Genomic DNA, 15741 nt, shown 5'->3' on the forward strand with positions numbered 1-15741 from the left:
GAGCGGGATAAGTCTGACTTCCCACCTTCTTCGAATGCAGCGTGAGAACGAGTGACTGAAGCAATCCTATTTATTGGGGTTGTATTACGCATCTAAAAAAAATAGTCCTGCAGAATGTAATGAATTACGGCAGTTTGGTGCAACATTGTTTTGGCCGCATGGGTGTTTTGAAACAATGATCAGTGTTTTGAATTTATTTGACTATGTTGGATCTGTTTGTAGATCGGTATTGTTTATTGGCATGCAATAATGGTGCCTTTGACTCGCGCTACCTTAGCCACTCCAGAGCCCTGAAACTAACAAATAACTTGCAAACTGAACGGAATTTGTTGAAATCAACTCCGCCAACTAACTAAACCCCTGCTAACTCAAATATTAAGCCTATTGTCAAAAATCCTGAACTTCCGACTTGACTTTGTGACATTCTCAACCAGCTGAGTTTTTAATCAGTAATCCAAATTGGTTCACAGATCAGAACTTGTCTCGATCACTTAATTCCCGACAACTGTAAATATTTGTTCGATATACAATTCCAAGCCAACACTCAAAGACAAAATGAAAACAGTAACAAAAAAAAGGTAGCACAATTTTGTATAGAAGTTGCAGGTCATCTGTTTCCAATTTTCGATCAACAACTAGTCAATATTTGTTTGAGAAATACTTCAAGGCCATAGCATATTAAGGCAAGGCAAATTTATTTGTATAGCACAATTCAACACAAGGCAATTCAAAGTGCTTTACATCACATGAAGATCCACAAACAAATAAAATGATTCTTACAAATCACATTTAATAAAAAAGAAAGTTAAAGACAGAAATTTGAAACAGGAAATAAAATTATACTTAAAAAACAATAATTGAAATCGGAAATGGAAATAAAACAAAAAAATGAATAAAAAACGGGTAACTTGAAATTTGAAATATGTAGACAGTTATGAATATACTGTGGTAAACAATAGCGTTTTTAGCCCCAATTTAAAGGAGCTAACAGTTTGAGCACTCTTCAGACCATCAGGGAACTTGTTCCAGAGGTGAGGAGCATAGTAACTACATGCTTCCTCACCCTGCTTGGTACTTGTTCTTGGAACATACAGCAAACCAGTTGCAGATGACCTTAGGGGTCTAGATGCTTCATAGGTGCCAAACTTACTGTAGGTGTCATACTGTTCCATGATCTGAGCGAGAGGAAGTATATAGATGTTAAATAAAAGTGGTCCGGAATGGACCTTTGAGGAACCTCACATTTGAATTTGGTTCCGTTCCAACTCATTATTTCCGAATGACACAAAAAACTCCCTATCATGTAAATAAGATGTGAACCACTCAACGCCAGTGTCAGTGAGCCCTACCCACTGTTCCAATCTGCTGAGTAGCATGTTGTGATCAACCGTGTCAAATGCGGCACTGAGATCAAATAGTAGCTGAACTGAGGATTTGCCTGCATCATTATTCTGACAAAAATATTTAGAACTTTGATAAGCACGGTCTGTGGTGTGGATGAAATCCAGCCTGAAAGGATTTTTAAAAATTGTTTCGCATCAAAAAAGCATGGATCTGTTCAAAAACAAACCCTCTCGATAATTTTCCCCAGGAATGGCAGATTTGATATCGGCCTATAATTAAGTTCTTGTAGTTGTGGCATCCAGATTAGGTTTTTTTTTTTTTTTTGAAGAGGTTCTATTACTGCAGTTTTTACAGTATGTGGGAACTCTCTTGCTGGGATATAAGTATTTATAATCTGCAGTATGCCTGAGGCTATGCAATGAAAAACAGTTTTCATAATGTTTGAACGAAGGAGGATGTCAAGGGAGTGAGCTGTTCACGTGATAGAACACAAACAAGAGGCAATTACATCTTTGTATTTGCAATTAAAAGGCAAAATGATTGTTAATGTCCATGGCGACCTTATGTTTTGATCTGTAGTTGAATGGCGGCCGCCATTTTCTCTGATAGCTCAGAATGTCGACATCCCATTTCTGGTCCTTCCTTTCACTGTATTTGCGCACTTAGATGAAAATAGGACTATTTTAAGACTTCTTCCAGTGCTAAACGACAATTTCCTGTTTTCTTTTATTTGCGCTTCAGTTGCCACTCAGGTTTCAGCGGACCCCAGTGCGACACCAAAGAGTACAACGTGCTCTACGTGGTCCCGGGCTCTGGCAAACTGCACTACGTTCTCATCGCTTCCGTCATCGGAGCACTGCAGGTGGTCATCATCTGCGTGGTGGTGCTCTGCATTACGAGGTGAGTCACGCACTTGCGCCACACGCTCCCAGCCTTACTAATGAGCAGTGGCGGTCGAGAGGGACTTTGGTGCGTTCAAACCTGTAGAAAACACCTGAAAGGTCACCTTGTTTGTTTGTTCTTTCTGTTAGTGGAAGCACAGATACGGCACGTCTAATCCCAAACATTCTGCTCACTGTATAGCAATCCAGCTGTGTGACTGACAATTTACTGCCTGCCATAAAAAGTGTGGTAAATAAGATGAGTACTTGTAAAGTGTTTGGGGTGAAAACAGTAAAGATTGGATATAAATCACCCCAAAAATAATACTGGATAAAACTAGGTTGTCATTATGACAAGCTACGTTGCACTGTGACTTTCAATGAACTGCAAAACAGGCACTTTTGAAGTGCCCTCTCTTTCTAGAAGGACTCTGTAAAGTGAGCTCAAGGATTTGTTTCTAAACGGATTAAACATGTTTGGAGGTAATTGTCGAAAAGACTGAGGAAATGCGAAAGCACTTTGTAGTGAGACCATGTTGTAATTGCCAAAAAGTTGCAAAGACTGAGAAATGTTGAAACACACTGTTGTAGTGTGATCATGTTAAACGATTTGTCTCAATTAAAAACAAAAAACAAAAAAAAAAGGGGGGGGGGGGGGGGCGTCCTAAAAGGGGTCTAGTAATTTGCCTCAGCCCAGAGGATGAGTCTTTCCCGGTGAATAACAACTTCAGCACCGTCACTGGCATTATCAGGAGCATTTGGAACATTCTTATACCATAAAAATACAGATTCAGCTTTAGAGTGCCTCATTATCAAGCCCTTACTGCCTGAAAATCACACAGAGAAAGCATTTTTAAAATCTATTTTTTGTTTGTTTTTTATGGAAAGTCCGACTACTCAACATGTCGACTTCATGTTTGGAGAGGCCACTTTAGAGCATGTCGTTGTAGGGACCTCAAGTGCACACACAGCATAGAGAGCTTGTAGAAGGACCTCTTTGTCACTAAACATGTATTTCAGCTACCAGAAACGTATATACTCTCATCTTAAACGTCAACAGTAGTGGGACGATTTGTTCAAATCTATGAGGTGCCGTTTGTGAAGTGGCTCATTGTGTCACATCTAACATCTAGCGCCTGTGCTTAAAATTTACAACAAGATTTAGCAACTTTAATATTCATTTTTAATAATAGTTTTACACTTAAATGTTGAAATCCATGAGTTAATATTTAATTTAAATCTAAAACCTAATTCTTAAATATAAATCTTAACTCTAAACATTATATATCCTAAATCTAAATTTTAAATCTAAATAATATATTCATATCCAAATCTAAATCTCATATCTAAATCTAAATGTGGAAACGAGTAAAACTAAATATCGCGGATTTCGATTATCACTGGGGGAAGGGGGCGGTAGTGTGCCCTTTAATCGCGAAAAATGAAGGATCACGGTATATCTAAATCTAAATCTTAAATCTAAATCCTATATTTTGAAACGGGTGAAACAAAATATTTAGCTGATATGCAAATTCAAATGACCGCCGAACGGAAGTAACAAAATAGAAGCCGGCTGAGCTCAGTCCGTTTTAAGTGGAAAAGAATCCACTCAACAGCAGCAATCATGGATCATTATGATAATAACAATATCTAGGTACAAATTCACATTTGTATAAATTCTATTTAAAGGGTATTTTGTGTTTGTGCTACAGGCGCTGTGACAGTGACAGCACCAGCAGTACACAGTCAGCAGCAACTAACAATACTGTTTACAATGACTGATGCAGAGTTGCTGCTGAGGTGTGAACACCCCAGTAATGGCGGCCACCACTATATTACATATATATATTATATACAGTGGGGAGAACACGTATTTGATACACTGTCAATGGGTTTTTTACTTGTTCTCCCCACTGTATATACTCGAGGGCGACGTACACAAATTTCTACTTGGATTAGTCAATACTGGCCTCAAAGCTACATACTGAAGTAAAAGTGACGCGAAAAACACAAAACACCCTTTAAATTAAGTATCTCCAAATGTGTATTTGTACCTAGATGTTGTTATTGACCCAATGATCCATGACTGCCGCCATTGTGTAGGGATATTTTTTTCACTGACAGCAGTCTGAGCTCAGCCAGCTTTTATTTTGTTACTTCCATTCCCCGGTCATTTAAATTTGCATATCAGCTAAATATTTTGGTTCACCCGTTTCAAAATATAGGATTTAGATTTAAGATTTAGATTTAGATATACAGTGATCCTTCATTTTTCGCGATTAAAGGGCACACTACCGCCCCCTTCCACCAGTGATAATCGAAATCAGCGAAGTAGAGGCGGAGTGTATTTACATTTAAAAAAGTTCTTTTTTTTTTGGGGGGGGGGGGGGGGGGGGTTCAATATATTTATTCAGATACATATAAGACATGTTTTTCACTTTTATCCCCAAAGTATAATCCTTCATTAAATGCTTCATTGAGTGAGTCCACTCAAATCAACTCAAGCTGCTTAGAACAGCACACAATACACTATCGCTAGTGTTTAACAGGCTAAATGACTTGGCGCCTTTGAAAAATAGTGCTCCCTAGCTTCTTTGGCAAGATCAAAGCAGCACCCTAGTCGCTCACCGATTACCGTAATTTCCTGAATATAACGTGCACCTTTTTTCCCCAAAATCAACTTGTAAAATCATGGTGCGCATTATGAACGAGTACATGGATGGAGACAGAAATATATACAGTGCCTTGCAAAAGTATTCGGCCCCCTTGAACCTTGCAACCTTTCGCCACATTTCAGGCTTCAAACATAAAGATATAAAATTTTAATTTTTTTGTCAAGAATCAACAACAAGTGGGACACAATCGTGAAGTGGAACAAAATTTATTGGATAATTTAAACTTTTTTAACAAATAAAAAACTGAAAAGTGGGGCGTGCAATATTATTCGGCCCCCTTGCGTTAATACTTTGTAGCGCCACCTTTTTGCTCCAATTACAGCTGCAAGTCGCTTGGGGTATGTTTCTATCAGTTTTGCACATCGAGAGACTGACATTCTTGCCCATTCATCCTTGCAAAACAGCTCGAGCTCAGTGAGGTTGGATGGAGAGTGTTTGTGAACAGCAGTCTTCAGCTCTTTCCACAGATTCTCGATTGGATTCAGGTCTGGACTTTGACTTGGCCATTCTAACACCTGGATACGTTTATTTTTGAACCATTCCATTGTAGATTTGGCTTTATGTTTTGGATCATTGTCCTGTTGGAAGATAAATCTCCGTCCCAGTCTCAAGTCTTGTGCAGATACCAACAGGTTTTCTTCCAGAATGTTCCTGTATTTGGCTGCATCCATCTTCCCGTCAATTTTAACCATCTTCCCTGTCCCTGCTGAAGAAAAGCAGGCCCAAACCATGATGCTGCCACCACCATGTTTGACAGTGGGGATGGTGTGTTCAGGGTGATGAGCTGTGTTGCTTTTACGCCAAACATATCGTTTTGCATTGTGGCCAAAAAGTTCAATTTTGGTTTCATCTGACCAGAGCACCTTCTTCCACATGTTTGGTGTGTCTCCCAGGTGGCTTGTGGCAAACTTTAAACGAGACTTTTTATGGATATCTTTGAGAAATGGCTTTCTTCTTCCCACTCTTCCATAAAGGCCAGATTTGTGCAGTGTACGACTGATTGTTGTCCTATGGACAGACTCTCCCACCTCAGCTGTAGATCTCTGCAGTTTATCCAGAGTGATCATGGGCCTCTTGGCTGCATCTCTGATCAGTTTTCTCCTTGTTTGAGAAAAATGTTTGGAAGGACGGCCGGGTCTTGGTAGATTTGCAGTGGTCTGATGCTCCTTCAATTTCAATATGATGGCTTGCACAGTGCTCCTTGAGATGTTTAAAGCTTGGGAAATCTTTTTGTATCCAAATCCGGCTTTAAACTTCTCCACAACAGTATCTCGGACCTGCCTGGTGTGTTCCTTGGTTTTCATAATGATCTCTGCACTTTAAACAGAACCCTGAGACTATCACAGAGCAGGTGCATTTATACGGAGACTTGATTACACACATTTGGATTCTATTTATCATCATCGGTCATTTAGGACAACATTGGATCATTCAGAGATCCTCACGGAACTTCTGGAGTGAGTTTGCTGCACTGAAAGTAAAGGGGCCGAATAATATTGCACGCCCCACTTTTCAGTTTTTTATTTGTTAAAAAAGTTTAAATTATCCAATAAATGTTGTTCCACTTCACGATTGTGTCCCACTTGTTGTTGATTCTTGACAAAAAAATTAAATTTCATATCTTTATGTTTGAAGCCTGAAATGTGGCGAAAGGTTGCAAGATTCAAGGGGGCCGAATACTTTTGCAAGGCACTGTATATATTATATAGACATATAAACTGATTTTTTTTTACTGACATGGCCACGTTGTGTTGATGAAACGTATGCGGCATACCGTTGCCGACCATTACGGTACGTGACGTCACCATTTTGTTTCGGTAATACTTCACTCTGATCGGCCGAATGATTTCGTCTGTGTTAAATTCTGCTTTTTTCACTCTTCATAAAGCACAGAAATTAGTTTCTTGAACTCATTTGTGTCAACGTTTATTGCAGCTCCGCAACTCGGACCATAACAAACGTAACAACACAGACCTTCTGTGTGTGTCCGTCAACTATATGTGTCCCTCGGGAAACTCAAACCCAAATAACAATAGTTCCTACTGTTACTGTCGTGTCGACAGCGATGAGCGCTCTCGGATTTCCGACTTATGTTCTCACTTTTATTTTACCGTATCAGTCCATGGAAGAAACATTGATTCATCATGATGAAACGAGCAAGTTATGCAGCAGCCTTTAAAAGAAAAGTCACATCTGTTTTGTTTTCTCCTAGATTCTGGTAAGTTGGAGAAGTTGTCAAATCATATTGTTACCGTAAATATTGTCAGTTTATGGCAATGTTTTGAACTACCAATATGCTATGCTTGTGCTGTGTTTCACCAGTCAGTAAAATGACATTTCTGTATTTTTGCACGAGCTCTGTTATCTTGTATTCTTCTATTTATTGGTGCTAAAATTAGGGTGCGCGTTATAAACGGGTACAATAATTTTCCCTAGTTTTTACAAGTAAATTTGGGGTGCGCATTATACACGGGTGCACCTTATATTCGGGAAATTACGGTACTTTAATAAGCTGCAGCTGCCTGCTTGGCAAGAAAAGCAGCAGGAGGGAGAGTCAGGCCATGTCTACAGCTACAGGCATGAAAATCTCTCACCTTTCGGCGAAATTCGCCGTTTTGAAGTAAAAAAGGATGACCTACGTGAATTGTGTAGATCCGAGGAGAAATTTTTTAAGGGGCGGGGGGGGTCGGGTGTAGGCATGTGCCGGTTACCTTCACGGTTTACCATGCTATGAAAACGTCGCGGTTACAAAACCACTAACATTTTCCGTCATACAGTAGTACGTAATCGTTATTTTTCATGGGTCAAAAATGCAGCCAGAAGTGGCTTGGCGCGGCAGCGCTTACCCTTTCGCCTGTTTGATGCTGCGTGTGCCAGTGACGCTATTTCAGCAAACCCAAAAACAAACACTCCAAACACAAGGCGTACTTTTCTGCAATTTATTGATCTCTCACATCGTGGTAACTGAAATATACCAAATGAATACATTTAAAACCTTGTACAATCGTATTTTTCCAAGTGTGAGTAGCTTCAACAGTTTAGCTTCATGAAAAAGTTCGCCAAAAAAAACCCACACATTTTCCTTTCAAATTCAATACACAAAGTTACTAAAAACTTACAAAGACGAATGATAGGCAAGGCTTAGCTAGGAGAGCAACTTCATTGAGGTTAATCACAGCCGCTGAGAGAGAAACCAGTTTGAATGCAGGGGGGAGAAAAGAGAGCGTCAAAGATCGCTAATTGCGACAGATGATCTTGTTCTAAGCACAAATTCACGTTCGCTGGACGAGGAGAGGTCTCACTCCCAATTTTTTTTTAGATGAATGCATTTGCCAGCATATTGAATTTGATGAGTAATGGTTTCAATCGTTTTCATATTTTGCTATAGTCACGGGATCTGTTCGAAAAATAATTTGGAACCATTATGAAATACTTTGAAGGATTCTTGTTCATTTCATTCATTTTTGTTTTTTGTTGTATTGCTCTAAAACTTTTATAGACAACATTTTAATGGTCATATTCAATGGGCTTTACTTTAAAGGGGAAGTTCTAAATTTTTTACATTAGGCTTAGTCTTTGAGTTAGCCGGGGGTTTAATTAGTCGTTGGAATTGATTTGAACAAATTCTGTGCAGTTTGCCAATTATTTGATATTTTCAGGGCTTCGGAGTGAGAGCGCGTGTCAATGGTGGTTGAAATCAACTCCTTCAACTAATTAAACCCCCGCTATTTTGATTATTAAGCCTTATGTGAAAAATTAAAATTGTCAAATTCGCCTCATGTTTCGCCGATGGAGGAAATTTTGGCATAACGCCGGAACATATTTCCTCCACACCCTTCTCACCTTTTTAACCCCTGACCCATTTTCATGCCGGAGCTAGAAGTGTTTTTTTTCTTTTAAACCGAGGATCCTGCCCTAATACGTCGGGGAAAAATAATTATGTCCACACCAGCATGTTTGTTGGGAAAAAAAAAAAAGTTTCCACAGCCAACCACATTCATTCATTTTTATGTACATTCATAACAATGCCAGTAAAATAACTGTCCGTAATACCCCCCTCCTTCGCATATGTTCTTCAATATGAAGCATTGCAAGAGTTTGTACCGTAAGTAAATGGAAGCAAAAAAGCACCTGTCTAATTTACTGCAAATGTAAACATTGGTTTCATGTGTGACGTAGGTAGAAAGTTTGTCGCAGTTAGTGACGTTTCCGCATTTAAATCTTCGGTTATCAGTGTCCACATGATGGCGTCACAAACGCAGAATTCGCATGTCTTCACTTCTAAAGTTTTTAAGAACCCGAAGTTTAAATGTACGTGTGGATACGCCAAACCATGGAAAAAGTTCTTTTTGCCAAATACGTGTACACATATAAACACGTGTAGACATGGCTTCAGCATGTATGTGATCGGAACGGGAGATCACTATAAAATACTGGATTTATTTTTTTTAATTGCTCAAACGGAATGGAAAATTAATTAATGAATAAAAAAGAATCCGCGATGGACTGAGGGCGCAACGTTTGAAGCGTGAAGTAGCGAGTGATCAATGTATATATATTATTGAGGTTTAACATTCAAGATTTAGAATTAAAATTTAATATTTAAGATTTAGATTTAATATTTATATTTAGGATTTGCATTTAACATTTAGATCTAAATTCAATATTTAGTTCTGGATTTCAACATTTAAGTATGACACTTATTATTCAGAAATAAATATTTAGGATGCTTAATATTGTTGTAAATATGCAAAAAAGAGTGACTTTAAAATTTCACACCACATTTTAAACACTGTGTGGCACTAAATGTGACAAAATGTTGCCGTAATTTTTGGCATGTGCGGCTTTACAAACGGCACCCCATAAAAAAAAAAACGTAAAAGTATTTGTTGGACAGGTAACAGTTCAATGGGGTGAGGTTTCAGCGCATTTCATAATTCAAGACCAACTAGAGTTTTCACAAATTCGAATCCCACTATTACACTGGCGGCTAAAAGTATTGGCGCCCCTGCAATTCTGTCAGATAAATCTCAATTTCTCCCAGAAAATTATTGCAATTACAAATGCATTGGTAGTAATATCTTCATTTATTTTGCTTGCAATGAAAAAACACAAAAGTGAATGGAAGAAAAAAATAAATCATTATCATTTTTCACAAAACTCCAAAAATGGGCTGGATAAAAGTATTGGTACCCTCAGCCTAATACAGTGGGGCAAATAAGTATTTAGTCAACCACTAATTGTGTAGGTTCTCCCACTTGAAAATATTAGAGAGGCCTGTAATTGTCAACATGGGTAGACCTCAACCATGAGAGACAGAATGTGGGAAAAAAAACAGAAAATCACATTGTTTGATTTTTAAAGAATTTATTTGCGAATCATGGTGGAAAATAAGTAGTTGGTCAATACCAAAAGTTCATCTCAATACTTTGTTATGTACCCTTTGTTGGCAATAACGGAGGCCAAACGTTTTCTGTAACTCTTCACAGCAGTGATGTTTTGGGGCTGTCGTTTGGCAACACAGACTTTCAACTCTCTCCATAGATTTTCTATGGGGTTGAGATCTGGAGACTGGCTAGGCCACTCCAGGACCTTGAAGTGCTTCTTACGAAGCCACTCCTTTGTTGCCCTGGCTGTGTGTTTGGGACCATTGTCATGCTGAAAGACCCAGCCATGTCTCATCTTCAATGCCCCTGCTGATGGAAGGAGATTTTCACTCAAAATCTCCGATACATGGCCCCATTCAGTCTTTCCTTTACACAGATCAGTCATCCTGGTCCCTTTGCAGAAAAACAGCCCCAAAGCATGATGTTTTCACCCCCATGCTTCACAGTGGGTATGGTGTTCTTCGGATGCAATTCAGTATTCTTTCTCCTCCAAACACAAGAACCTGTGTTTCTACCAAAAAGTTCTATTTTGGTTTCATCTGACCATAACACATTCTCCCAAATGCTATCCAAATGCTCTCTAGCGAACCGCAGACAGGCCTGGACGTATACTTTCTTCAGCAGGGGGACACGTCAGGCAGTGCAGGATTTGTCTTATCTGACCAGAGAACATTCTTCCGAAAGGTTTTTGGCTTTCTCAGGTAAGTTTTGGCAAACTCCAGCCTGGCTTTTTTATGTCTCTGGGTCAGAAGTGGGGTCTTCCTGGGTATCGTACCATAGAGTACCTTTTCATTCAGACGCCGACGGATAGTACGGGTTGACACTGTTGTCCCCTCAGACTGCAGGACAGCTTGAATTTGTTTGGATGTTAGTCGAGGTTCTTTATCCACCATCTGCATAATCTTTCGCTGAAATCTCTCGTCAATTTTTCTTTTCCGTCCACATCTAGTGAGGTTAGCCACAATGCAATGGGTTTTACACTTATTGATGACACTGCGCACGGTAGACACAGGAACATTCAGATCTTTGGAGATGGAGTTGTAGCCTTTAGATTGCCCAAGCTACCTCACAATTTTGCTTCTCAAGTCCTCAGACAGTTCTTTGGTCTTCTTTTCTTTTATCCATGCTGAATATGGTACACACAAGGACACAGGACAGTGGTTGAGTCAACTTTAATCCATTTTAAATGGCTGCAAGTGTGATTTAGTTAATGCCACCACCTGTTATGTTCCACAGGTAATTAACAGGTGCTGGTAATTACACAAATTAGAGAAGCATCACATGATTTTTCAAAGGGTGCCAATACTTTTGTCTGGCCCATTTTTGCAGTTTTGTGTAAAATGATAATGATTAAAAAAAAAAAATCTATTCTCTTTTGTGTTTTTCATTGCAAACAAAATCAATGAAGATATTAATACCAAGCATAATTTCAATCATTTTCTAGGAGAAACTGAGCATTATCTGACAGAATTGCAGGGGTGCCAAAACCTTTGGCCAGCAGTGTATATAATGTACTTGGCAAGTTTTTTAAGATAAAAATTTGGTATTGTCAAGGCTCTTCTTTACAGCGTGTCACTTTTACTTTCATCTTTCAGAGACTTAAATGAATTCCTATTCCACTGTTGTATTTCTTATCTCATCTTGCTAGGCCACATATTACAATTGTACAAAAGCACAAACTCTTATGCAGGGTTTGTTTTCCATTCTTATTGGGGGGTTTTCTCGCTCTTCTCTCATTCTGCGTCATATCCCCTCTTAAAGCGTGCACTGCCAGACTGCATTTCCAATAAAACTACAAATAGGATGTGAATCTAATTTATTGAAACGTTGTCTTGGCTGAAGGCTTATGGCAGTTGAGTAGAAATTGTGTCCACAGGCACAAACGCACACCTGTTCCACTGACAGTGATGATCCATATTCATACTGACTGACGCAGGCTCAGGCAGCCAGAAGGATGGCAAATGAAATTTGGAAATTTGATCCCCACAGCTAATTTTCTAAAATATTAATACTCATCTCATTTTTCCAATCATTTTTAATTTGATCAGCACCTGGAGGATTCATGACATATTGACACAGAGGAATTAATGTCAGGGATTCAAATACATTTGCTTTAAAATTATCGTGATTAGAAAATTCAAGTGCTCGAATCTGGATTTAATACTTATATTTTTTTTTTTTCAGGGAGCATATTACAAAGTACACATATTAGGTATGACTCTTAAACATACTTTCTCACCAGTTACTGTACTGCTTTCCTTAGTTTGATCTTCCGGCAATAGGACGTTATAGTAATGGTACCAAAAAACACAAGCTGTGTTGCAGTGTTGTTTTCGTAAACGATGACGATAACGAAAATATTTCGTCAACGAACCATTTTTTCATGACGACCCGCTGATACCGTGTCTTAGGAGACTAAAACATAACGAGATGGATGCCAGTTGCCATCTGACGGCACGACAACGAGATGAAAATTCGCCATACTGTAGTTTCCGTCATAAATTCACAATTTGCGATATTTTCTTATTGTATGTGTAGTTAAAACTGCTAAAAATGCTCCCGTTATTCCATAATTTCCCTTTTGTCTACTTTCGACGCGTGAAAGTTTTAAAACTGTTTTATCATTTAAAGATGGATTCATGTCAAGATTTTGCCGATTTAGGAGCATTTTAGATAAAAAGTTAACTAGGTTCGCTCAGAAGGTTCGGTACAACGGCCTTCCAGAGAAGTCTACTGCTTTAAGATGGCGGCTGTTTACTAACGCCGGCGACTGTGTCATTTTGCATCTAGTTTTCTATACATGTGCAAACGCCGGTGAGTGTGTCATTTCGCATCTAGTTCTATATACATGTGATATCTACTATAGCATTATGTGGGCATAGTTTGTAGCGGCTGTCGGCCGCAGTCAGGTATGGGTTTTTTTTTTATCTAGCGGCATGAGTTGAGCATGATGTTCCAAGAGAAATTGGCTGCAGCCAGCCTCTCTCAGTATCCTGCTCATGTTTAGTCTCTGTTCGTTCCTCATTGCGTCCCGCAGACCGCGCTGACTGTTTTAGTGTGTGTGTTTTGTGTGGTGTACCTGAACGCACCACATGGCTAACTTGACAGAGTGAGAGAGGGACCTTTTACTTTCACTTTGTTCAGCTGTGGCGGATAGTAAGCGTGTTGTGCTGCACAAGTTCTGAAATAAATGATTAAAAACCTGACGAAGCTGGTGATTTTTTGGCAATGTTACCACAATAATATCTTAAATTATAAAGACCAGTAAACGGCGGTCGGAGGAGGACCGTTGAGATAGTTGACGGACGCGCGCACCACGCTCATAATTTACTATCATTTCCATCTTCATTTCAATGGAAAGCCTCAACTTTTTACTTTTTTTCACTACGTCCACTAACATTCTTGGAACCCATGTTGATTTCCCTCACAAGAAAATCCGCCGTGCCTCAGTCTTGCTGGAAAACCAAAGAAACTCCGGCGCTGTCATAAATTTTCGTATTTCGAGCATGTCGTTGGATGTAGAAATAAATGGCGAGTCAAATTTTAAGTCGGATGTCAAAAACATCATGCGTCGAAGCGATCGTATGTCGAAGTACCGCAGTACTGGTATTTTAGCAAAACTATACCAGGCCAATACTGAGTACACCTTCTGAACCCGAACGTAAGCATGGGCTACCGGCAGTGACCTGCCCACATGGATGGTTTTGGTTTAGTTGATTTATTTCAGTCTGTTCACTCTCCATGCAGCTCATATGCTACGGCATGCTATGATAAAAAAAACATCCGTCCACTAGGTGTACTAACTAGCACTGTGGCTTAGGTGCCCCCAGAGTCATGTAGAAGGAGAGTTGCGACACTTCAATAGGAGTGTACGATAATACTTCCGGGTAATCGAGCCTTAAAAAGTTCCAAACATTGCTTCGATGAGGGCGGACTCCAATGAGATAAGCAAACAAGTACTTAGAAAGGTGATTTTATCTCTTTTTACCATAACAGTCGCAATCACCGCTGTCAGTTTCATCAAAAACCATTACAGCACTGCTTGTGCTTGAAACTATTCAGGCCTTCGTGAACCACGGGACCACCCGTGGTGAGATCAGCGAGTGTCGCAACTCTCTTTCTACATGGCTTTGGGTGAGCCTTTATAGTAAACTAACTAATTACACTGGTTGTGCAACCTGGTTGCGAAAAACAATGACAGTTTCTAAATATACAAATTAGAACAGTGAATATGGCTTCTACAATGACTGTCTTATTTCTTCCACCTACAGAAAGTGCCCTCGCTCCAACAGGATCAACCGGCAGAAGCAAAACAATGTCCACTTCAGTTCGGAGAACACCATGCGCGCCTCAACCCGACTTATCTGAGCCTGTTGGACGAAAACTGCTGTCTGCTTTACAGGAGGCTCGTCTTGTTAAATGTCCTCCCCTCCCCCACATTTTGTAGAGAAACCCATAAAAAAGTAGGATCTGTTTCCCTCTCGTGGCTGGGCCTGCTCCCTGTCGCTCTCCCTCCCGCAGTCCATCTCTCGTTCTCTCTCCGAACTTACACGAATGCCCAAGGAGAGTAGGGGGAGGAGGTCTCGCAACGAGAAAAGATAGAGCTGGCACACTAGTGACTGCGAAACTCACACACACAGAATGTTGTGGACAGCGTCACTTTAAAGGTCTTTTCAGAAAACACCTCGGGGTGAAATGTCAGGGTGGGGCTGAGAATACTGAATGTGAGTATGTATGTGTGAGTGTATTAGATGTGTGAGTTTTGGTAGATGCGGGTTAGCCGGTGTCTGTCATTTGTAGTCGAGGGGGCAAAACAAATTGGGCTAGTCCAAAGCAGGGTAAGGGGGCTTTAATTGAGGTTTTTCTTTATTCCCATGGGGGGTGGGGGGGGCTACACGTGATGCCTTGCACCTTGTGTTATAGGAGACCCCTGACGGAGGTCCTGATGTTATTATAGAGCTCTCTTCTTCGGTTGTGACAATGACTTCAGCTATTGTATCTTGAGTTCTGTTTCCATGAGTTATTACAACGTTGTCTCTATGGGGTCATTTTTTTCTGTAAATGTAAATAAATAATTTATATCACGAAATGTAACACTGTGGTTCTGTTTCATTGAGTTTTTACCAGATGGAAATCAACAGAAAACATTCTGAAAATATGGGCCTGAACATACAGAAAAAAGTACATCCGTTGTTTAATCCAGCTTTTATTGCTGAAAACAAGAACAGAAACAGAACAGAAAGTGAATTTGATGATTAATCTCTTAATTCAGTGTTTTTCAACCTTTTCTGAGTCACAGTACGTTTTTACATTCGAAAAAATCTCGCGGCACATCACAAACAAAAATAGGTTCCAAAATACCTCTGTACAGTACATTTAATTATAAAAAAATAATAATAATAATAATTATCAATATGTATACTTACTCAGTGTGAAACTTGAGCCTACTTAGAT

The 15741-nt window shown here is 39.5% G+C and overlaps 1 protein-coding gene across 1 annotated transcript in view; it reads left to right on the top strand.

Annotated features, from left to right (window-relative positions):
* The window catches only part of tmeff2a (transmembrane protein with EGF-like and two follistatin-like domains 2a), a 315395-nt gene extending 300015 nt beyond the window's left edge, over window positions 1-15380 (top strand). The window contains exons 9-10 of the mRNA XM_057852648.1: window positions 2086-2244; window positions 14559-15380. Coding sequence (XP_057708631.1) covers window positions 2086-2244; window positions 14559-14655 — 256 coding nt within the window. The 3' untranslated portion in view covers window positions 14656-15380. The remainder of the gene's footprint in view (window positions 1-2085; window positions 2245-14558) is intronic.
* The last annotated feature ends 361 nt before the right edge of the window (window positions 15381-15741 follow it).

This window comes from Corythoichthys intestinalis, chromosome 12 (genome assembly GCF_030265065.1).
Source record: "Corythoichthys intestinalis isolate RoL2023-P3 chromosome 12, ASM3026506v1, whole genome shotgun sequence".
NCBI classification, from domain to species: Eukaryota; Metazoa; Chordata; class Actinopteri; order Syngnathiformes; family Syngnathidae; genus Corythoichthys; species Corythoichthys intestinalis.